General features: G+C 34.5%; 3 protein-coding genes across 3 annotated transcripts; all 3 read right to left on the bottom strand.

Annotated features, from left to right (window-relative positions):
• Positions 1-452: 452 nt before the first annotated feature.
• LOC127860652 (uncharacterized) lies at positions 453-3,196 on the bottom strand. Its single transcript, XM_052398886.1, has 4 exons — positions 3,143-3,196; positions 2,617-2,775; positions 2,397-2,481; positions 453-2,040 (listed from the first exon to the last, which is right to left on the bottom strand). Exons 2-4 carry the CDS (start codon positions 2,690-2,692, stop codon positions 1,425-1,427), a joined length of 777 nt encoding a protein of 258 aa, XP_052254846.1. The 5' UTR covers positions 2,693-2,775; positions 3,143-3,196; the 3' UTR covers positions 453-1,424.
• A 1,299-nt stretch (positions 3,197-4,495) lies between these two features.
• On the bottom strand, positions 4,496-7,114 carry LOC127859388 (uncharacterized). Its single transcript, XM_052396742.1, has 5 exons — positions 6,926-7,114; positions 6,340-6,519; positions 6,021-6,148; positions 5,197-5,308; positions 4,496-4,842 (listed from the first exon to the last, which is right to left on the bottom strand). Exons 1-5 carry the CDS (start codon positions 6,978-6,980, stop codon positions 4,688-4,690), a joined length of 630 nt encoding a protein of 209 aa, XP_052252702.1. The 5' UTR covers positions 6,981-7,114; the 3' UTR covers positions 4,496-4,687.
• A 6,549-nt stretch (positions 7,115-13,663) lies between these two features.
• Positions 13,664-15,347, bottom strand: LOC127861156 (uncharacterized). The gene is made up of 2 exons (XM_052399532.1): positions 15,258-15,347; positions 13,664-14,847 (listed from the first exon to the last, which is right to left on the bottom strand). The coding sequence occupies exons 1-2, from the start codon at positions 15,332-15,334 to the stop codon at positions 14,295-14,297; spliced, it is 630 nt and encodes a 209-aa protein (XP_052255492.1). The 5' UTR covers positions 15,335-15,347; the 3' UTR covers positions 13,664-14,294.
• Positions 15,348-23,836: the final 8,489 nt, after the last annotated feature.

The raw sequence follows: 23,836 nt of genomic DNA, 5'->3' as shown, positions 1-23,836 counted from the left end.
CATATTTCGAGCGACCGTCGATGAACAACATGTAATTAATTGTGGCGAAAACAGTTGTTGTTTTTTAATCATCGTGTTAACATATGTAAATGGTGCTCAATGACGATAATACGATATTAAGTATTATGTGGTTCGGTAAGCGTGTAATGACTGATAAAAGAAACGTAAACCATGGAAATCGTGTTTGAAAAACCGTGTTGTTAGTAATGGGGTTAGTATGTTTATTAACATACAATATATTGACAAGTATTGATAATTTAAATAAATGTAGATAAAAAGATATAATGCATATGATATAGTGATACTATATACAATTATAGTTTGCGGACAGCATTACAAAGCAACAGACTGAAAAAAGGACTACGAATGACATATATATATATTCCTGTAATATGGACTCATCTTAATAAGAATACTAACAATTGAGCTGCATCATTAGAAGAGAAACCATATAAGAGCATCTGATCCTTTATTTATAGCAATTGACCAACTGCAAATAATGTCTGACACAAACCAAACATACTCGATATGATTCACATATAGACAAATACACAAACAAACACGAATACATGAATCAAACTGGGAACATCGCATTGGAAGGGTCGATGCAAAGCAATGGTGGTTTAAACCCGTTATAAAAACTCTAAACATAAAATGTTCCACTGAGTTGCTGGTAAAACTATTAATGACAATACCACCCAACCTAAACGCATCACAATTTAATTAAAATAGCAATAAAAGACAATGCATTTTAATGTTATAGCCGTTGAACTACCTCATGGTTGGTTGATAACAATAGCGATATAATTATTACTGTTTAAGGCTCGATTAAGTGAATGAAATTAAAACAAATATCAACTTCATCGTGCCGTTGATTTAAATTGTCAGAGATATAAATATAATAAAGAATATATTCGGATGAGAGTCATGCAATTTCGCTCAAAATAGCAACCCAGCTTAATATAAACATAAACTACATTTATACAATATACATTCTTAACTTCGGCAAAAACATTTATAACAAACATAACAAATAATTATTAAACACGTTCCGTATAAAAACCGATTTTACGGGATAATCAAATTATATAAAAAAAATAAATAGTTTAAGTATATTCACAAACTAGCCAGTAATAAGTTGGTGTACTGAATCTCCATAAGCATGTTTTTAATATCCCTGTTCCATTCTGCAGCCCAGAGTTCTCATATTTGGTTATTCTTAGGATCGAGCTTGTATTGTTGTCTCGATGTTTTAATACATAACGTATTAATATATAACACATTTAAAGGAAATGCTGAATGTCAGAGTAGGGTGATTACATACTAACATAAAACATGAGAAATGCGTATTAAGAATGCATTACCTACTGTGCACCGTCATCGTAATAGCCACTGCATTTTGAAGTGGCAACGTCTTATTTTCGTCATGGCGGATTTGAAATGTGATTGTATACACCTTCGTCAACGTTTGCTGATGCAGATCTAGATCTGACTGCCATTGCAGAGTCAGTCAAGTCGTAGTCGTTGCTTGTTGATGCGATATGAATACGTTCCTTACCTCCAACATGGTCGTAATCATCATTTACGCTTGCTAGTGTTGCATTTTCTTTGCCGCTTACCGAAGCCGTGTCATAGTGATTGCTTGCTGGTAGGTCAAGCATCTGACAATGACCTTTTACATGGTTATAATCACCACGACGTTCTAGTTTGTTATAAACTTTGTCCGGATCCGTCTCAGTTTGTACCACCTTAGTCGTTGTGTAATCGTAATCATTGGCGTCGCCTGTGACGTTTCCTCGCGGTTCTTCTACATCATTTATAGTATGGTAAATGACTGCATCTACAATGGCTATATTTGAAACGTTTGCTGTACTCTTAAGGTCGAGATGTTCTTCCTCCAATGGGCATAGTTTCTCCTTTACGTGAAAGCTATTGTCGGGCACAGCTTTTTCGACAGTTACCCGACAGTTTGATTTGAAGTCACTGTTAGCACTCATCATCACAGGGATTTTGTGGTTCGTTAGTTGTAGAAGTCTTTTTCTAAAAATATCACATGTAAGCGCATACATGTTATAAGCGTGCAAACGCTGTTAAAGACCTATAACATATATTGTACGTTAGTAATGTTATTAATTTGCATGCAAACAGTGTAACCCTATGCATATATGAATGAATTCTTTAGAATAGTGTGGACTATCAGATACATCAAGTAATATAGTATTGAGTCAACAGCTTTCTTCATTATTGATACGATCCATTTATACATGTCTAAGTTATGTTACTTTAGAGAGCTTTATCGTCAGATGAAATTGTGTTTATTTTCTTTAAAGCATCTGATCTCAAGTAGGGCGTCTTTTTCACTTACTCATTGTACAAAACACTATTTTATTACGCACCTTCGTCTGAGAACAATGATGACAACAACAACGACGACCAAGACTGCCACAGTCACTCCAATACCTATTTCTATTGCCAGTGCATCTAAAGATGAAAATATACAGGAGCCTTCAATTGAAGTATTGTTTCTTCCTGAACATAATTATAAACAAATTGTACATTGTAAATGTATGTCTTATCAAAATGTGCCACAAAATCTTTAAAACATGTGTGACCTACCTCCAGATCGGACTGTTGTCCCTTTTGTATCATCTATAATAACTTGTTCTTCTGTTGATTGTGTGACGTCTCTCATAGTCGTTTGACTTTCAACCGATTTTGTGACTTCTCCAATAGTCGTATGACTTTCAGTTGATGTTGTATCATCTATTGGACCTTCTATTAAAATGGATAAAGATGATAGTTCTGTTGAGTTTATTGCACTTTATATGTTATATAACATTTTATAAAGCCTTAATTAAAATAAAATTACTTGCAGTCATATATGATCATGGAGTTTATCGATATATGTATATATTCAAATAAAAGTCGTGTTCAATTATCAATATTATATAATATTTACGTACATATTTGAACATAAAACAATACGTTATTTTCACAACATAATATATATGTACACATAATTAAATCAAACCTAGTAATATGTATTGTATAACAATCGACAATGTCATTGATTTAAATATATTGAAAACACACATCAACAAGCTATTAGCTTAGACACTGATTCATTTTAACCGAGCATTACCTGATGCACATAGAGCTGGTCTGATTCCATTGCGTGTGAAATTTAATTTCCCGGTGTCTTCATCCAAGAATCCGTATGATACATCACTATGGTAGGTTATGTCTAAAACATACAATAAAGATTAAAATATGCTCAAATATCGTGTTTATGCATGGCCATAGAAGTCATTATATATTGCTGTATAATATATAATGTTGTATTATATTCTATTCAAAGGAAACCTATTCATGCTTCTTAATTTTTCCAGAAAGTAGAAGCTCCATAAGATAGTTGTATGTGTCAGTTTAGTATTGTCATTTACTTATATATAATTATATTTATTTCATTGTGTGACCTTGTGTATATTTGCATTTTTCTGAAACAAATTAACTAATTCACATTAAAACGTTACGTATGTCTTCAAGTGTGAACAAAATCTAACTAATAACAGTTCGCCCATTATCAAACAATAATTGAAATTACATTGGGAACATACCATAAGCCTATATAGACAGGAGTGGAAACGGCGTATGCCCCTCCCCCATATTATTTGCGAAGTTCAACTTTATTTAATTTCTTTTTTTCATTAAATAAAACATATGGAGAAGCTAAATTGTTTAATCTTCTTTGTAAATTTTAAGTAAGCATATTATTCAGAAGTACGTCCTTTTTTTCTAAAATTTGCAGTCTACGGCAGACCCTATGCATTACTTTCGGTTGTCCGATATAATTAAATGACACTAGTAGAGATAGTTCGTGATAAACTTGAGGCGCTTGTTGAAGATTAAACAAACATACATGTCTTCTGTAAAGAACAGTAAACATGTATCCGATGCATAAGTGTTTGACTGTAAGAAGGAGAGAATACCCAAATGTTAAATTTCGTTGATTTGTTGCAATTTTTCAACGTTATTTTGATTTTTTGTAAGATCATATATGTCCGCTAGATATAAAATGTTCTTACTAATGGAGTCTCTTCTGAGCAAGGTGTTTGCTCTGATAATTCCCGTCCAGTAGCATTGCTCTTTTTCATCAGTAAATAAATTGGTATTGTTCACACTTGCGAGGGTCGCTGGAAACCGGTCGGCGTCCAAACAAACCGCATTCCCTTTGCTCCATGTGTCTGCCCGGTAGTCCCCTATTATTGCTATTGCAGATGCATCTGACAAAAAACATAAGCATACGTAGTCAACTTAAATGGTTATATTAATGAGCAGTGACTGCGTATTATGCAACGCATTCAATGATACTGGTTATAACATACCCAGATAATTTAAATACACCACAAACAAGACGCAGTTATTTGAAATTTATCAGTGGGAGCTGAGAAGTCGATTTAAAGTATCAAATATACAAATTCAATGTTAAGCGGGATTTGGGGTTGGTAAGGTTTTGTCCAAGCAACAATATCCTAATGGTTTCCCAAACATGAATGATTTTAGCAGTTCAGACCAATCTTTATCAGGCATGCTATTTGAGTTAAGGTTTATTGTTTTAACGGTTTAATATAAATGTACAAGCTGAATTATTGGTATGTGTTTGAAGAGCCTTAACTGTATATTTGTTTTAAATTGTCATCTTTGTGTGCATACCTGTAGCTATACCGGTACTACACAATGGCTTGATAGAGTATAACCTTGTACAGGCTTGCCAACTGAATGCCGCGTTGTAGTAAGCAAGGCAATCTCCATCACTTCCCGTGTCTTTTATGTAGCCAATTGCTGTGTATAAAATAGTTTCGTCTTAATTTGGTATAAATTATCACGAGCTATGTCTCGTTGAGCCAAATGAAATGTGTAAAGAAAGCATACGCTATAGCCCGTCATAAATATGCATTCGTGAAGAATCGCCCACAAATACACCTAACTGTCCGAATTGCTATATGATTCATATAATAAGATACACATATGCAACTACTTTTTGGCATAAATTAATATAGGTAATGTTAATTTAGGTAATATGTTCAACTATATGATTATTTTAAGTTGTAAAATCGTAATGTTCGTTACATTAAATTAACATTATATAATGTAAATACATTCAACAAAATATGCTGAACAATAAACCTAACTGACCTGTGATTTGAGAGAAGACAGCATAACAGCCTTCTTCACATCGTGTGCCATCACATTTTCCAAATGAGATTGCATCCAAAGATCTAGTGACGCAGCGGCAGTTCATTGATACCTGCACAAAAGGAGGGCAACATGACACTCCTTTTATACAGACGTGAGGCCTCGACAATCGTTAATGTCTTGTTTGGACAATGCAATGAGGAATGTTGTCTTTTGACTTCAAGGAATCACAATGACCTTGAAGTTAGCATTGTTCGCAATTATTGCGCGCCGGCGGCAGTTGTAGATTAGCAGATGTTACTAATTATTTTAACCCATCAATGACTTTTTGTTTTACTAAAAACGTTCGGCAGTGACTAGAATAAGGTTTTTCGTGTTATTGTCGTTGTAAAAGAACAGTATTTGATGATGATGAATGTCCCATATAATGAGTTATGCTAAAAGGGTATTTATCTCTGTGATGAACGAATTTTAGCGGCAACTCTTTTCAACGATGTCAAGGGTTTTTCTCCAGTACAACAACTCTCGAATCATTTCTATGGACATTATATTCCTTATACAATCACCACACACTTGTGTCACGTATTACTATACTTTATAAATGCATAATGACTGTCAACATAAATAGTGTTTATTATATACTATATTGTTCATAAGTATCGTTATTTGTACATTGAATTTGACAATTGGTGACTCGGACTCAACAATTATATATTAAGTTTATACTATTCAATATGACATGAAAATTGTTCTTATCAAATAATGTATAATGTGAATGTGTTTGTCTATTTAAATCGTTTACATATATTCGTGTAAACACTTACCGCCGGGTTAACTATATTTTGGAAATGACTTGTCTGTACTCCAAATAGTGTTGAATTGACACACACACTTTTGCAATAACCGATACTAGTTACTGTGTATGGTGTCTCATTCTGAACGACGGCGCAACCTGTAACGCGAACATATTGTTCGAAAACATCTCACTCAGGTTAAGTAACTTGACAAGTCTCGTTTGGCAAGCAACATGTGTGTATACCGATTTTGTTAAAGGAATACATTTAATTGTATGCATGCTTCTTTCCATGCATTTCCACATATAACTTTTAAATCAAATATATTAAATCAGATACAAACAGTTACCATGGAAGTAAAATGGAACTTTAGCTATTACATAGCCTATCCAAACATCTGAGGTCTGTAGTTTGCCACTGGTTTCCTTCACTTCAAAGAAGACGTTATTGTACGAAAGTTGTGGCGCAGCCATGTTACATGTTGCTTGAAGCCATTCCGTTGAGTCTTTACTGACCCTGTAATTCTCAGCTGAAGTTGAAAAAAACTCGAAGAGGTTAAGAGAGCATTTGTATATGAAACAATCCGCACTAGTGTTACATGTTTACATAAAGAATCATGTCATTTGCAAAGATCAAACAACTACTTTTATATAAATGTATCAATGTATACAGTATAGTAAACATTTATATCATGTACTGTGACAAAAACTGGTGCACAAGCAAATGAGAAAATTGCTAAAAAACATAATTTTGTCTTTTTTTATCACACTTTTTTCTAGAGAGCACAATATATTTATATGCTTATTTCAAAGAAACAAATTGGCTATGTTTCTTATACGGTAAATAATGCCCCTTTAACCTAACACTTATTATAAAACGCTTGATGTTGTAAACATAGTACACCACGGCCATATTTTTATACTCTCCATACTAACCGTGTGTCGACTTATTTAAAACTATGAGCACTCCTAATATTCCAAACAAACACATATTGTCACTATCACACAGTCCTGAACTGGAAGAAAGTCAAGATACATTTGTTAATGTACAACTTAATTTGTCAAAGTGTTTCCGGTATTGACAATACTCATTTACTTAAGATCATAACAACACAGCATCATACAAGTATGTATCACCAACTCGAATAGAAGTTATAACATGGTTTATATTACTCAGACCACTAAACCCAATGTTTAAGATATTTAATACAGTATGTATTCTCCCAATGAAATGCGTGTTGTCATTTAACAAAGTATTCATATACTTAAGAATACAAGTATAATTGTGAAAAAAAATCTAGCAACTTATTAACAAATGTTCCGTTATCAGAATACTAAGAATACTTAATATAAATAGGAAGTTAAATCCCTACTTTCCGCAAAATACAATAATTGCTATGAGATTAACAAAGCAATTGTCTGTAAATGTATTAACTATCATCATATGATATATTTCTGTGAAATCCATAGTTTCAAAAGGCATATGATGTGCGAAACTGTGCATAAGCACATATATTTCTTCCTCCTTCAGGATTGATTGCGTATATGCATAACTGTATATTCTGTTCATATTATGCACGTTTAAGTATCTGAACATCACACACGTTTAATAGTATGTGAAACATTTACTTTTAACACTTTGCAAAACATATGCGTTACCACTGTGAAACATATACTTTTCACAGTTTGTGGAACATATACTTTTAGCAGTTTGTGAAACACATACGTTTGGCAGACTGTTCAGCATATACGTTCAACAGACTGTGCACCTAAAATATTTGAAACTCTTAAAAACTTAAAGTATAACAGCCTGTTTAATATTTATGTTCAACATTCTATTCAACATATACGCATATTCGCATAGCTTGTTCTATTCAACATATACGCATATACGCATAGCCTGTTCTATTCAACATATACGCACAACAGTCTGTGTATCATATACGTGAACAATCACTCAACTGAACTGTAACCATTGTATGCATTTAATGGCTGTGAACAAATATAAATGTTATAGTCTTTGCAACGTGAACGTTCAACACGATGTGCGACAGGCAATCAACGGAACTAGAACGAAAGCGATGAACATACCGAACATACCAGAACAGAATAGTTTATTTTCGACTCAAGCATATATACAGCTCATTGTCATAAACGTACATATGCAATAGCAGCATGAATTTTAATTAAATGCAACACATACACAAGATCTAAGCTTATCGCAACAAATGTATGTATTACATATAAAAATATTTGCCTTTATAAATATTTCCAAAAGTATGCAATACATTTTGCAATACTGAGGTTACATGCAGAACACAATCAGTTAGACACCGGAAACTAAAAGTAAATATTGTTGCCGCCTGATACTATTCCGGGCTCGATCCCCACTAAGGGAGCGTTCTAAAGAACTCCCAGTTATACGCAAGTTCGGTATTGTTGTATTTCTGCCCTTGCGAGTGAAAGCTAGATAGACCTTTAAATGTCGAATAAGTAAAAAAGAGCAAGAGCAGAGATGAATATTCGTGGATTATTTCTCTTACTTATTATAAAGCTATATAGGATATTATAAATCTACTTTCGACTATTTGTCTTGGCTATCACGCGTCTTGGTTTAATTTGCTTCTTGTTTCATTCCGTGATCATATCTTAGACAATAAATGTAGAAGCGTATGGTAAAAAAAGGAAAAGCTTTAACAACTTCATTGGGCTGATTCTTGTGTTACCAATTTATAGCTCGTCTAACACAAGCATTTCGGTTGGTGTCACGTCTAAAGATGATCACATACATGAAATTTCGTATGACAAAATACGCATTTGAACAAGTTCGAATATGACTTCATAAGCTCGTTAACATAATCACAGGACAATTGAAGTGCAGTAGTCGTCAATAATTATTGAAAAGCACTTCGTGAACAATTATTTTTACGATGACTTGCAGCGCTCTTTGTGATAAGGATCAAAACTATCTGAATCAGTTTATTATGTACATTAACAAATACTAAATGTTGGGTGCATAAACACGAACTTATGTGTCGTGCATTTGTATCGATTTCTTCGCAATTCTCTCTCCAAGTCCCGGAAGACATTTTCGTCAGGTAACTAGCAGAACATCGCAATTCTCTCTCCAAATCCCGGAAGAAATGTTAGTCAGGTAACCAGCAGGACATTGCAATTCTATCTCCAAATCCCGAAAGACATGTAAGTCTGGTAAATAGCAGAATTGTTCAGTTTTAGTAGCATCTTTGGGTATTTTATTTATATATGTCACGCCCGAAACGTCTCATGAGTTGAAGTAGTATACATCCAATTAATCACCAGAGGTAAAACGTAAACAAACGATATGGATAATCTATTACGTAAGTCAACACGTTGCTTCCTAGTAGAGAAGGAATTAAAGCAGATATGCATTTACTTAACCTTTGAGTATCTTCAAATTTGCTGAGACATAACACTGTTGTTAGTTACAATCGTTGTATCAACTCAACAGTTTAAGCTATAAGACGGTGTTTCGCTATAAAACAATTCAGATATATGAACATGCACATTTGAAAAATACGTATATTAACCCCGTTCTCTAACCGTAGCCATTATAAAACACACACAAGTCTATTGAGCCCCATGATTTTGCGGTTGTTACGATCTTGAAGATTCGCGCATACTTAATGAGGAAGTAAACGCCATCACAAATATTGTTGTAACACGGCCGATGACGCATGTATCATGTTAAGATTTATATACAGATTAACCAACGAGTTAACGTTTGCACAATGTATTTTTTAAATGCTTCGGTAGTATAATGTTAGCTATGTTAAACAGCCGTTTTTGAGCGAGCGAGACCGGTTTGACCGAGACCGACGTATTGCGCCGGATAGTTTGTCACGGTCGCGTGTTTGGCAAGATAACCAACTTAACACACTGTTGTCTAATGGCATGACCATAGCCACAATGGTGGTCTGTCTTAAAGAGACATTTCACGTTTCTGTAAATTGACAAAATTAAAAAAAATTCAGATTCGCAAATGTTTGTTGTAGTTATGATATATCTTGGGAAACAGTAATTCTGAACATTTAATAACCTGAACATTATAAAGCGTTGCAACGCGAAACGATTGAATAATTTTGAGAGTTCGGTTGTTGTCGTTATATTTGGTGACACTACGAGGATTGCTTATATAAGTTATATAAGCAATCCTCGTAGTGTCACCAAATATAACGGTGGATGAGACAACGGATATAGCTGTCATCAGTGAAATGACAGTATACATAAGGTACATTTTGGCAGCACAAAATAAACTGTAATACACGTATTTGTGTGAGCTCCTGTTTAAAATGACAAATGATAAATTAAATGAGATATTGCTCGGTTATTATTCCACACATTATATTAATCAGGTTCCTGAAAGATGGCAGGAGCCAGACAAGCTTCCTGTCAATACTGCCACTAGCCGACGGCAAGGCAGACACCATCACCACAAGTCTCACAACACGTCTTGGAGAGCTCCATCAGCCACTAGAACATATGTGTTTCGGCAGTGATGGGGCAAATGTAATGGTGGGTGCCAAAAACGGTGTCGTTGCCCAGTTGAGAAAACTTGTACCACACCTAATAAACAACCATTGTGTTGCTCACCGTCTCGCCCTGGCAGCCGGACAAGCAGCAAATGGATTGGCATACCTGCAAAAGTTTAAGGACATCCTATGAGACTTGTATCGTTTCTACGCAAAGAGTGCTGTGCGAACGCGGGGATTACACGACATTCAAGTAAGTGTTAAAACAACAAACACAAATATAAGTATTGTTGAATTACTAAGGTAGTTTTGTTCAAATAAATAATTATTATATTTAAAGCATGTAGATATTTATACCGTTTTGTTATTCAATGTGGTCATAAAATTTTGTATTTTCAGGAGTTACTCCAGGAACCAGACATCAAGCTTGCGGAGGCTAAGGATGTGCGTTGGCTATCACACGACAAGGCGACCCTCACCATGAGGAGGTGCCTTCCCTCTGTCTACAAAAGCTTGGAACGTGAGGCAGAAGAAAGAAACGATGCAAGGGCAGCTGGCCTCTCCAAGTTCTCCCAGAACTACCAGTTTGTCTTTACGCTTCACATGATGTGTGACGTGCTACCACATTTGTCAGACCTATCAAAGGCCATGCAGGTATACCAACAAAATGAAAATATAAAATTTATTTAATTCAGTGTTAACTATATTTCTTATGCTTTCAGTTCTGTTTATTTTGTTATGTACAATTCTGTGTATTTCAGGCAAAAGATGCAATCTACACTTGTATCAAGCCTCTGGTCCGTGGAACTCTTGCAGTTATTCAAGGCCTCTTGAATAATCCAGGTGAACACTTCCAATCAGCCCCCGAAAGAGTGGCCCGTCTCCATGCCGAGGGCTTTGGCATCACTGTGCTCACTGCAGAGCAGGTCCAGCAGTTCACTGACAACTCACAAGGTATGTGTATGCTGGTCTATGAATTAATAAAGCTGCAACAATGTTAATATATTAGGAACGAAATATAAAATACACCATAGCGTAATATTTAATTCTAAACTTCACTGAATCAAAACGAAACAATCTCATCATTGTGTGAACATCACAGACACGCTAACACAGCATGACAACAATAATTCTAAACTAATGTGTTGCCAACTCATTTCCAGTTGAACAAGCCTTTTGTGCAGCAGCTGATGTCCAACATAGAAGAGCGGTTTCTTGACTTGCCATCGCTGCAATTGTTTGAGGATTTTAACACCACCAAGTTCCCTTCTGGCGACATGGACAACCATGGCGAGCATGACATCAAGGTAGTGCTTTAAAACTTTATCATTATATTATTTATTTTCTACCAATGTAAATTCTTACATTTACTCAATTTTAATCACCTGTTAATACCCAGATTTTGTGGAAATATTTTTAAATTATCAATCATTTAATAATCAATCAGTAACTTTGTTTAGAAACTAGCTGACCACTTCAACCTTCCCGTTGAAGAAACACTTAACAACTGGAGGCAGGTTCGAGGCAGCCTACAGGGCACAGAGATGAAGGCTGATGAGGCAATGGAGTGGGTGTCAATTCATTTACGGGACAGCCACATCCATCTCTACAAGCTGGCAGCTGTTGGCCTGCTCCTCCCTACATCTACAGCTGGTAAGTACTTGACTAGGCTGTAAAGCGCACAATATCAATCGGAAGGTGCAAATGTGCTTTTATGGCTTTAATATTTCTTTGTACTTTTAATCAAAGCTATTTAAAAAATATATTTTCAAAGCAATTTACAAATTGTTTATTTCAGACTGCGAGAGGGGCTTCAGCACCATGAAAAGGGTTAAGACCGAACATCGTGCTCGGCTGAAGTCTGCTGTCCTCAATGCTCTTATGATGGTCAGCATTGAAGGGCCATACATTGAGGCAGTGGACTTCGCAAGAATGGTAGATGCCTGGCACCAGGAGTAGCCCAGCAGAACTGTTTTTGAGCTGAGATATATTATGCATGCATTACTGTCGAAAAATAAATTGTGTGTTTTTTTCTCAATCATTGTTTGCGTTCTTATGTCTATTATTATTTTGCTTGTTATTTTATATTATAATATGTGACTTTAATGAAATACATTGAGGAGATATAAATAAATAATCAAAGAAAAATGTTGTGTTTTAGTAGCTCCAAAGTAGTGTAAATTTTGATTTAATCGACACGCAAAAGGGGGCAAGCCACCTTCCGCACCATCCCCCTTTCGCCCTTGCCGCTGTGACTGAACAAATTCCTGGGGAAATGCCTGGAATGTCGGTTGTTGTCGTTATATTTGGTGACACTACGAGGATTGCTTATATAACGTATGAAATAAATCGCTCATTACATATAACCTATACATACATTGCATATAGAACGGGAGGCCGAGTGGTCTAAGCGTTGGACATTTACTCCAGGGGTCAGTGGTTCGAGCCCAGTTTAGGATTACTTTTATCTGTCTTTTATTTTATTATTGTTTTGACTGGAGCTTTTTAGATCCAATGTTTGCATTTATCGATATAAATCATTTAATGACAAACTTCAATACATGCCAATATCTGTAAAAATATCCCTTTAAATCTTGTGTACAGACGGTCTTGAATTTTTACATATTTAACAACGACAATGCGAGTCCTGGATACCGTGTTTCACTATACGTAGTCTGTAATAAACATGATCAGATTTGTCAGCATTCTGAGGACTCGTGGTTATCTGTTCTTTTTCCAAAAGTTCTTTTTACACCATTGTTGTTAACTTTTGTGAACCGTCAAATGAAATTTTGGTGGAGATTGACACAATAAGTGGTTGTTTCCAAAAATGTAGTTGAAATTTACGTGGGGTCCATATCTTGTTAAAGACAGATTCGTTAAAATTTCGTTTAGTCTTGCATCGGTAAATATACCATAATTTGTTCTGTTGTAATGTTTATTTATATATAAAATGGTTTAATTAAGAATATATTATGTTTGTTCATGTGTCCCTGCACTTTTTGTATAGGTATCGCTTGCAACAATATTTGGAAAAAATGTGCAGATATATACAATGGTTTCGTAAAATTAGGCCGCTATTAAATGACCATGTGCAAAAAAAACATATTTTAACAGAAGCATCATACGATAAAGATATTTGTTGTGGAATTAAAAGATGGAAACATTTGTTATGTGCATGAGATAACACGCTGTATTATCATGATGTTCTTTATCGTGACGTGTTTGAATATTTGACCTTGAGAACAAGCTATTCCATTTACCGTTTAACCCCATAATACTGGGAAACAGTAGTGTGTTTGTCTAAATTGCGATTCAACATAATATAATGTATGCACAATGTTGTCTTACCTTCGTCAAAAATATAATTCACAACCACATTAGAGAATAAACAATTTGCCCATAGAAAGTAGGTGTACTGAGTTGCCTTAGAAATGGTTGAACGTCTGGTAAATTCGTCTCAGGGTTTGCATGGTTTTACATCCTAGGAACAGAATTGACTCATTATTCAATCTTTCACTATTTACAAGCATACTTAAATATAATGTTAATGATACACATCAAATAAATTGTAAGAGTAATGAGGTATTATCGTACATCACAGATCCGTTAAAATGTACGTGGTAATAACTCCTGCAGTAACATGAAGAACCCGTGTTCATTTATTAATTTGTACGAGGCCAACATATCTCTGTTGTCGTTGACTACTTAAACTGTGACGAACGGATTTTGCCCATTACTGTCATCACGCTTGTCCAATTCTGCGACTGAGGCTCGTGCATGCGTCGCGAACTTCACTGCTGAGTATTGTCGTCACCGCTTGACGAGAGAGCAGAAAAATGCCCCATGCCACCCACATGGTCATAGTCGTCGTGTCCATGAAGACGTATCGCCTTAAGAGTTGCAGTCGTATCGTAATCGTTGTGTGCCGTGATATTATTAATCTGACATGATCGCTTAACATTTTCATAGTTACCCTGGCGGTCAAGTTTCAGTTTATTGTATACATTGTCATGGGTTATACCACGAGATGTTGCGGCTCCGTCAGTGGTGAAATCATAATCCCAACAGTCGCCTTTGACGTTCCCACGCAGTTCCGCCGCCGGTTCATCAATAGAATGGTAAATGTTCTCATCAATAATGTCTGTCTCAAGATCCTCTGATTTGTTGTAACGATCGATTTGTTCGATCACTGACTCGGTTTGTTTTTCAAGTACAAAGTAGTTAGGGTTAACCATAGATTTATGGACTCTTGCTACATTAGACGCTGCATTTGGCAACATGCCGTCATGCTTATCACCCTTCCTATTGGGGGCTCTATTCTTCAAACGAGCAGGAATAATTCCTCTGAAAATATTTTATGATAAGATTAAGTACACAAACGGCTAAACGTACAAGTAATCTGTAAACAAACAGCTTACGTTGGAAATAAGTGTTATATAAGCTTCAAAGGAGATGCTTGCATATAGTAGTAGTATGCATTGTGTATACCTGTCATGCATTTAATTAACAGTAAATTGACACCGTTTAAAAACGTCAATTGTTTTTTAATCGTATTTATCTCATATACATACTTTGTTCGACCTTTAACATAAACATAATGTTATTACATAATGGAATTCATTATTAATAAACTATGTTATAGTATATGCCCATCAAAAACATATAAATGCAATCATTCGTATTCTAGTCTTGCCTAATTTGCAAAATAATATCTTTGTCATATGTCATGTATGTTTCAAGTGAACATTGTTTACCGTCTTCGAAGCATCACTACGGCAACACCTATTCCTACTACAACCAGTACGACAACCAACACGCCGATGCCTGCCATTAAAGCCGGTGACTCTTCTAAATAGAACAATATAAGAAATATAATACGTGAACGAATTCACTCAACGTAAACGTTATTTAGCAACGAAAAAATGATTTTGAAAGAATTTGATCAAAATTTGAATTTGATCCAATTACATGCGTGGAATGTACCGACTATGGATCTTTAGAAAACATTACCATGTTTGAACATCCACTATGCAGACAATCTAGTGATGAACATTTACCTAAAATATACTTAATCTAAACTTTGCTTATAAAAGTCATTATAAGATTTCTGCTCAAAACGCATTCGATCAAAACGTTTTCCTTCAAATTTCCACGCAATTTAAGGTTCTGTGCTTGTGTGTGCGTCTTGTTTTCGTTTAAAATGTGTAATTAACCTTGCATAAGGTACCTTATGATCGTATTCTTAGTTAATTGAAAAGATATCTGTCAGTGGTTATTCTAATCAGAGAGTAAGATTGTATGAACAACCTATATGTCAAACCTTTGGATTTGGTTGTAGTCGCTTCTCTTTCCGTAAAACGCGTTTGATTTGGTATTTTGGTTGAAGTAAGTATGAACGATGCTCGGTTAACTAATAAAAATAATTAAACACATATGCATACGTCATACATAACAAATTAACATTAAACACAACAAAGACAGACGCTAATGGTTGGATAGCTGTTATTTATAAATATCTAGGGTTTCAATCGGGCGTATTCAAAAAAAAATTATCTTTGATCACGTACATATTATCATTACTTTGTGGTGAAGTGTGTCGTGATTTGTTCTTAAATCGAGTAAACCTTATTGAAAAAGGAATGCTACCTGAAGAGCAAAGTGCCCGTTTTGCTCCATTGTTTTCAAATTTAAGGCTCTTTTCACTTCCTTTTAAGAAAGCTTATTCCACTCCCGAATAGTGTGTGGGTCCTGAAATATAATTACTTGGAATGTAATTTCAATCGTATCAAATGTGTGTATGTGGAAAGGAAATCACCATCAGTAACAGAGAATTGTTTTATATGTGCAACGTCAAACACGTGTATTTATACATGTGTATACAGGTAAATGTTTGGTGGTAATTGTATAGCTGTTACATGTGTAAATTCGACCGCGGAACATTTTGATACCATAATGAAAAAGGAATGCATTAACAGTTTAAACTTTGAAGTCCCTAATTTGATATTATTTTTCCCAGTATACTTCACTATTGTTATTGTGACCACATACCAAACGATGTCAAGCCTGCCTTATTAATCAATGTGGCTGCTCTTACTATCCCTGTCCAGTGTTCCCGCTGTTGATCTACATTAAGCCCAGATAAGAGAATACTTGACATTGAAGCTGGATACATGTTTCCCTTTAAGCATATTAAATTTCCTTGGATCCAAGCGTTGCTGAGTGGTGTAGATACATTTGCTCTTGCTTCAGCAATAACGTTAAAACAAGCAAAATGAAGTTAAGTGGTAGTTAAAATGACAGTTGATTATTCAAACAAAGCAGCAAATACATTATGTTTTCATCGTTCAAGGGCATGACGATTATCCTCTAATTGAACGGTGTTAATACTATCCAACGATTTAGTCACCGTTTCGATGGGGGAATATTTGGAAAGCTTATTGTTGATTTCATGCAATCTGTTAGTATAAAGTTATCATTGTATTCATCTAGTATAACAATGCGCTTGTTAATCGTATAGTGTGTATCAAACAGTGTTTTTTTTTTAAAACAGTGTGATATGGACATAATAATAAATGATTATATGCAAATAATTAAACTGTGAATACCTGTTGTAGGCTTGTTGCTACATACTACTTTTAGGTTGCTTTCGCTGGCACATGATTGCCATTGGAAGCCTTGGTTCTTATATATAAGGCAATCGACAGTGTTTCCCGTACCACTATTGATGACCATTGAATCGTTTACTGTGTATACAAAGCAGATAAATATGCATTGGCATTAGAGACAATGGAGCAAAATATAAGGAAGTTAATCAGTTTGTTTTTTAATATGTTTCTTCTGTTTCTGACTAGTCATAAATATATAATTATGCCAATCATTAGGAGATTAAACCAATTAAAATGGTGTTTTTCTCAAGCATACTTTCAAACATTTGTATTTAATTAGCCAATAGTCCTAATGTAAATTATAAATGTACCACACATTAAATTCCTTTAGTACTTTGGCAAGTTTGGGATAAATCAAAACGTGTGATATCCGTATACTTACCCCTAGTTTGAGAAAAGATGGCAAACCAATCTATTTTACAAAGATTGTTTTGGTTGTTGCCGAAATGTCCAATGTTGATTTTGTGTTCAGATGTATTGAAGCAGATGCATTCCATTACTGACTGAAGATATTAATATGTGCATTATATTCTTTGCACATAGAGTACGACATGTCAATGCATACAGAAGACACCTAGACCAGAAATACATTTAAACCGATAGGTTTAGTGATGTGCCAAATATATGATTGTATTTGAAAGAATAAGGCCAAATCAATAACATATTAAAAGTTTTTCACGATTTTGACAGTTTTTTGTAAAGCATAGCCCAATTGAACATTTAAATAATTATAATCTTGTTATTTTGTAATTAACTTCCACTGGGTAAACTTACGAACATGAGTTGTGTATAAACGTACTATACGTTTAAGACATTCTCTTTTAGGTCAGACATTGGTAATAACGTATTGCATTATACTGAATTAAAAATGTAATATTTATGCTACATTGTACGGCCAGCTTCTTTATTATTTGAACATTATTTTGATAGTCTTCAGCCTTTATTTCATGAACCATGTTTGCCAGAATCTTTCCGGTAAAAATATAATCTTTGCGAACAAACTCGTCGCTTTAAGACACATATAGAAGTATATAATAATACGTGTGCAGAGATGAGCTTGCTTATACATATACGTGTATGTAGTTTAGCGTGTTTTCTCATCAATATACGTGTACAGAGATGACAAAACGTGTGCGTAAATAAGTATACGTATACATTGACGGGTAAACGTTTAAATATATAAATATGCGTGTAGATGGATTTGTATACGTGTTAATACAATTGTATACGTAATTAGATGAATAACAATCAAACGGATTTTAAACATAATCACTTGAAAACTGTTTTGTATGCTCCTTTACAAAGTTGAAATGGAATTGAGCTGCGTTTAGCGATGCCATACCATCGATATATCTTTATGGTTTTCGCGAGTACGTGTCATATTTTAACTATCCTAAATCCATTAAATTTTGTAAATATTAATTGTCAATAATTGCTCGTAGAGATCGTTAATACATATTGTTATTGTCCTGTGTATTGTATGCTTAAGGCCCTGGATTTTATACCAATACGTAACAACGTATCAATTTAACAGTGCTCGCTAATTAGTAAGATGCAAGTAAACACTAACTGTGTCTGTAGGGTTAAAGATATTTACGCCGTTTCGCGCCTTTATTCCAAATGATCTGGTATGCCCACAGTTGCTCTGACAATAGCCAATCCTTGATACGCTGGACGTTTCCTCGTGTTCCACATGTGCACAGCCTATGATTGATAATGGATATGTAATACTTGTATGCACCTATATACTATATGATGTATTGTCTGTTGACGATGCGCATTCAACTTACTTAAATAAGATATATAATATTGCTTTGCGTGTCTATGTTTACCAGTATGCGTTTTGATCCATTATTCAATAATTATAACATGCATACACAAACAATACCACTCAAATAAAGAGTTCGAAAGTTAATTGATTTCATTCAAATTCAATTGTAAAAAAAAAGATAACCCTGAAATAAATACGGAACTTTCACTGAGACGTATGCTATCCAAGCTTCCGAATCATTTGATAAAACATCAATGTCATCAGCCACCTCAAAATGTGCATTCTTGTAAGCAAGCCTTGGTTCCGCAAGATCGCAAGATGATGAAATCCAATCGGTTGAGTCATTGCTTAAAATGTATAGTGCAGCTGAAATCCAAATGAAATCGTTCTAAGAAAACATAATTATATTCAGTGTTCAATTATAGCAATATATAAAATACTTTTATAAAACAAGTTATGTGTAAATATGCATGCTTATTTTTTAAACCTACTTTGTTTGGCTTGGTCCCGATTTTTGATGAATTTCTAGGATGATACAAGAAACAAACGTTAAACATCAGCTTATCTAATATCAAAACGTTATTACAGCTGTTGTAACTTCCTTTGTTCGGATATGTACTGAAGTTGTTTGAACCCCACATTTGCATATTGAATATTGTGGTAAAACTTATTCATAACGATTGTATACATGCCTTACAGAAAATAGCATAAGCAAATATGTATTATTTACCTTTAACCAATTGATTAAACAAGAGGAACAATCTAAGAAGTGCTTGCAACTTCATGTTTTTGCTCCTCGTTTTGGTGCAGAACACTCACACGTTACTTTATGAAACAAGGAAGAAAATATTAAATATTAGACGGGAATTACAATAGTGTAAGATTTTCCGGTTTTCTAAGGAGCATGTTCGTCAACGAAACTATTAACTATACACTTATTGTTTTTCGTTTAGGCACTTAATACTTGAAGTCCCCGGATCATTAATAACGTGAAATATGCGTTATAATTATCCATTTAACACATGTAAATGAAGCAAATTAGGACCTTCCCTTATAAAAAAAAACGTTTGGACAAATTAAGCTACAACTGATGTTTTAGTTCGCAACAAACATTTTTCATTAATAAGGGCATGTGCGAAACTGTGGAAATACATATATGCAATTAATTAAAATATAGTTGAGTTTAGTGCTTCGCAATTATAATGCTTCTAACATTTTCTAACTTAACATTTGTCGTATTCTATACGAATTGGGCAAGAAACATCACTATGTAGAAAGTGTTATTTTATCCGCAGGCTTTGTATATAGGGCATGATCATTTTATAAAGAATAACACATTCTTTAGGTTCAAGGTCCACTTTAAATTGATGCAAAATAAATATTGATGGTAAAAACCTGTTTGTCATTAATGCCAAACCTTACACATAATGCATCATAATACACGCAATAGTCAATACATTTTAATTTCTAGCATACAGATTTCAAACAGGGAAACACAACATCGCTAATGGATTTAGTTTGAATATTTATTTTCCGGCATCTAATAAAATTGTGTACTTCACACTTGCAGTCAAAAATACTATCGTGTTATTGTTTCTATCCAAAACAAAAGTGTTACTTGTAAAGTGTACACTATTAATAAAACTTATAATTTCAATATCACACTGATCACGAAACAAAATATATATATATATAGGCCCGATATAACGCTCTCGAAATGAAATCAGTTTGAAGCCATTACAATCTTGCAATGTAATGCGTATATGGCTACACCAAATACAAATTTTATAACTTACTTACTTGTTGGTTTGCATTATGATTAAATTTAAAAGAGAGAGGGGAATATACATATGTTACTATAAACATTTTTGTATTTAACCACTGTTTTGTTCTGTGTTTCGTTCTTGGTTTTCATGCATGGTCAATCTTCCAAGGTTTTTTTTTGTCTTGTAGGTATTTATCTCCATATTAAACAAATCCTGCTAAATGGTCATTTACATCATCAGTAGAAGCAGCAGCAGCACCACCATCACCATCATCATAACGGTCATTTTAATCGTATGGTTTATATAGTGTATGTCAGTGCGGCATATCAGATCAGATAAATAAACAAATACAATTCAAATGTACCAGTTGTAAGTAGGTTTCAAGTACATAACATCCGCTAAGACATTAAGGCATGACGTATCTCTTTGTCCCGAAAATTCAGAAATGGAACGTAATTAAATCCAGGAAAGTTATCAAAAGGAAGTGAATAAATATGCTCTTTAAATGTAAACTGACGTCCGCTTTCACATTAATGTCGGAACATGACATTTTTGCATTCGCTTCAATTCCGTAAAAACAAATTCATCGGCCAAGAAGAAATGAGGATACTGTAAAACAATTAACCATGCCCATGCCTCAGTTTCATGCAGATCCATTTATAGTTTTAAAGGGACCGTTAACCACGAATTACGAAAAAAGGAAAGGGTCAAAAATAGCGTGTGTGTTTTTACAGTTATTAGTTTATATTGATTAAATACGACTTGTATATTACATAACTTGAAAAAAAATTCATATTTTCAGTATGTTCGGTAAACATATTTCGCGAAGTGAAATCGAAAGTACATCGCGAAAATAGGTGATATAACGATATACACACTATAAATAACGCAAGTAGATTGATCATTTTATATGTAAAATATATACAATTCACTACGCATGCACAATTTGCATTCCTGGGTATACCACGTGACGATGATAATCAATCTTCTTGTGCTATTTATAGTTAACTGGTAGTTACCTGGTACCTACACCCAGTAAAATTTATTACCGAATATACTGAAAATATGAAAACTTAAACACTTTTTGCGAGTGATGGAATATACCAGTCGTGATATTTTAATGAATATACACTAATAATTGTTAAAAAAATACGATATTTTAGAACTTAGCTTGTTTCGTCATTCGTGGTTGACCGTCCCTTTAAATAAATTTGTAAGCAACACATGAACGATAATGTCGTCACATGGTTTATGAAATTAAATATACATCACTGTAAATAACATTAATTCAATGGACGTGTTTACATATTTGCGTGTTTTTTTATATGTCATGCTATGTATTTACTCACACATATTATATGTGTTTTATAGTCGTAAATTACTTTAATAGCAAAACACAACACGAATAAAACTCCTAAACTGACGTGGCAACGTATTGCAAACAATGCGATCCGCCAATATCACACGGAGCAGTGGATAGTACGCGCTACAGGAATCCAGAATTTGCGCGTTTTGGTGTCGTTCACATCAGGGCCACTCGCATCTAGACCGCGGCGATGACACCTCGCAAAACAAAGGAAGCCTCGACAGCTACATGTGATTTTGTCTGCGTGTCCAAGTGAACACACAGAAACAAGATATCCCAGATATCATTTCATACACTGTGGTCTCATTATCCTAAACAGCGCCATTCATGCCATCGCCTCTTGTCAAAGACTGAGCTAATATAGACTCACATTCCTACGAGCGTGTCACGCCTCCCCCCCCCCCAATGCTAATCCGTATGATATGGTGATATTACAGCTATCAGCGGAACATACCCTCGATGATAATACAATCAGAAACATATGTTATTTAATGTAAATGACGGTTTATGTTAATAGTATTTAACTCTAAGTTTCTGATGCGTTAATGTACATTTGCTTTATACTTTATCTTATTTCACTTATAATAGGAAAAATGAGTGTATATAATATACTCACTAAACAAATAATGTGTTTAGCGTGTGTCAAACTTTATAATTTTGCTTTTTCCAAAGGATCGCTATCCAAAAAACAAAACTGTATTTTGATTTTCTGTCAACGCCATAAATGTTATTTCGCTCCCTGATAGTTTGATTTATTTGTTTAATATTTGACACACAGTTGAGAAATGCCATTAGGCGAAAAGTGACTCAGAACCTTAAAACATAATGTATAATTATATATATATATATACTTCCTTAATCACGCTGGGGAGTATTTCATTATACCTACATTCATCGCATCTTTCTCTTGTTTTCTCCAGTCGTGTCATAGTCGTTACCTGGGGCGGTTTATACATCTCTCCCTAGTCGCTGGACAGTCTCGTAGTAACTGATTCCGTGAGCGGGTGTCGCCGGCGAAGTTGCAGTCGCATCATAATTGCTCGTTGTTGTGAAGCTTCTGGTCACCATGGCGGTCAATCTTCCGTTTGTTTTCACCAGTGTTAGCATGTTGCAGCTCTGAACGCAGTGTAATAGTTATCGCAGTCGCCTTTGACGTCTAAACGTGTGATTTTTCTTCCATGATACCTTAATAGATGTCTTCTCCTGATTTGTTGTAATAATCTGTATGTTCATCCTATGATATTGTGTGTGTTTCGAGTACAAACAAGTTCTGGCTGGCTACGGGATTTTCGATCATAGCTTCATTCGATAATATCTATTCCAGCAAATGTTCGTTGTTTCCATTACTGAAGGTCCTCGTCTTCGACGATGTAAATTTTCTTCTGAAATGAATGACAGAATAGTGTTATTTTAAAATATTGGCATCACAATTCAAAATATTGGCATCACAATTCAATTTAAATGGTAAACCATTTCAAAAAGTAAATAACATGCATGCGAGTTCGGTCTGTAATCATGTCACTTAATTTCAACATTGTTGTGTTCTTGTTTAGTCTGAAATCTGTTTCATTAAGAAAACAGCATAACGACACGTGTACTCTCTTATCTTGTACGACATGTACATGTAGTTTAGTTTGTATTTATTATATATTATTACAGTTAAAATTTTCAGAATTACAGTTATCAAATTATGTTTACTATCATCCAACCTCCATATCGGATGCGTCTTCATAGACCCTCTGAAGCTTTCTCTGACATCAATCAT

This window comes from Dreissena polymorpha, chromosome 15, assembly GCF_020536995.1.
Source record: "Dreissena polymorpha isolate Duluth1 chromosome 15, UMN_Dpol_1.0, whole genome shotgun sequence".
NCBI classification, from domain to species: Eukaryota; Metazoa; Mollusca; class Bivalvia; order Myida; family Dreissenidae; genus Dreissena; species Dreissena polymorpha.
This window is presented reverse-complemented; position numbering and strand designations above follow the sequence as displayed.

Coding starts and splice junctions, on each gene's coding strand:
- LOC127860652 (XM_052398886.1), bottom strand. CDS start 2,692: ATGAGAGACGTCACACAATCAACAGAAGAACAAGTTATTATAGATGAT. Junction 2,482..2,616: donor GACAACAGTCCGATCTGGAG/GTAGGTCACACA, acceptor TTTCATCTTTAG/ATGCACTGGCAATAGAAATA. Junction 2,041..2,396: donor ATCATTGTTCTCAGACGAAG/GTGCGTAATAAA, acceptor TGATATTTTTAG/AAAAAGACTTCTACAACTAA.
- LOC127861156 (XM_052399532.1), bottom strand. CDS start 15,334: ATGGCAGGCATCGGCGTGTTGGTTGTCGTACTGGTTGTAGTAGGAATA. Junction 14,848..15,257: donor GTAGTGATGCTTCGAAGACG/GTAAACAATGTT, acceptor AAATATTTTCAG/AGGAATTATTCCTGCTCGTT.
- LOC127859388 (XM_052396742.1), bottom strand. CDS start 6,980: ATGTGTTTGTTTGGAATATTAGGAGTGCTCATAGTTTTAAATAAGTCG. Junction 5,309..6,020: donor AAAATATAGTTAACCCGGCG/GTAAGTGTTTAC, acceptor CCTTTTGTGCAG/GTATCAATGAACTGCCGCTG. Junction 4,843..5,196: donor TGTCTTCTCTCAAATCACAG/GTCAGTTAGGTT, acceptor TTTTATACACAG/CAATTGGCTACATAAAAGAC.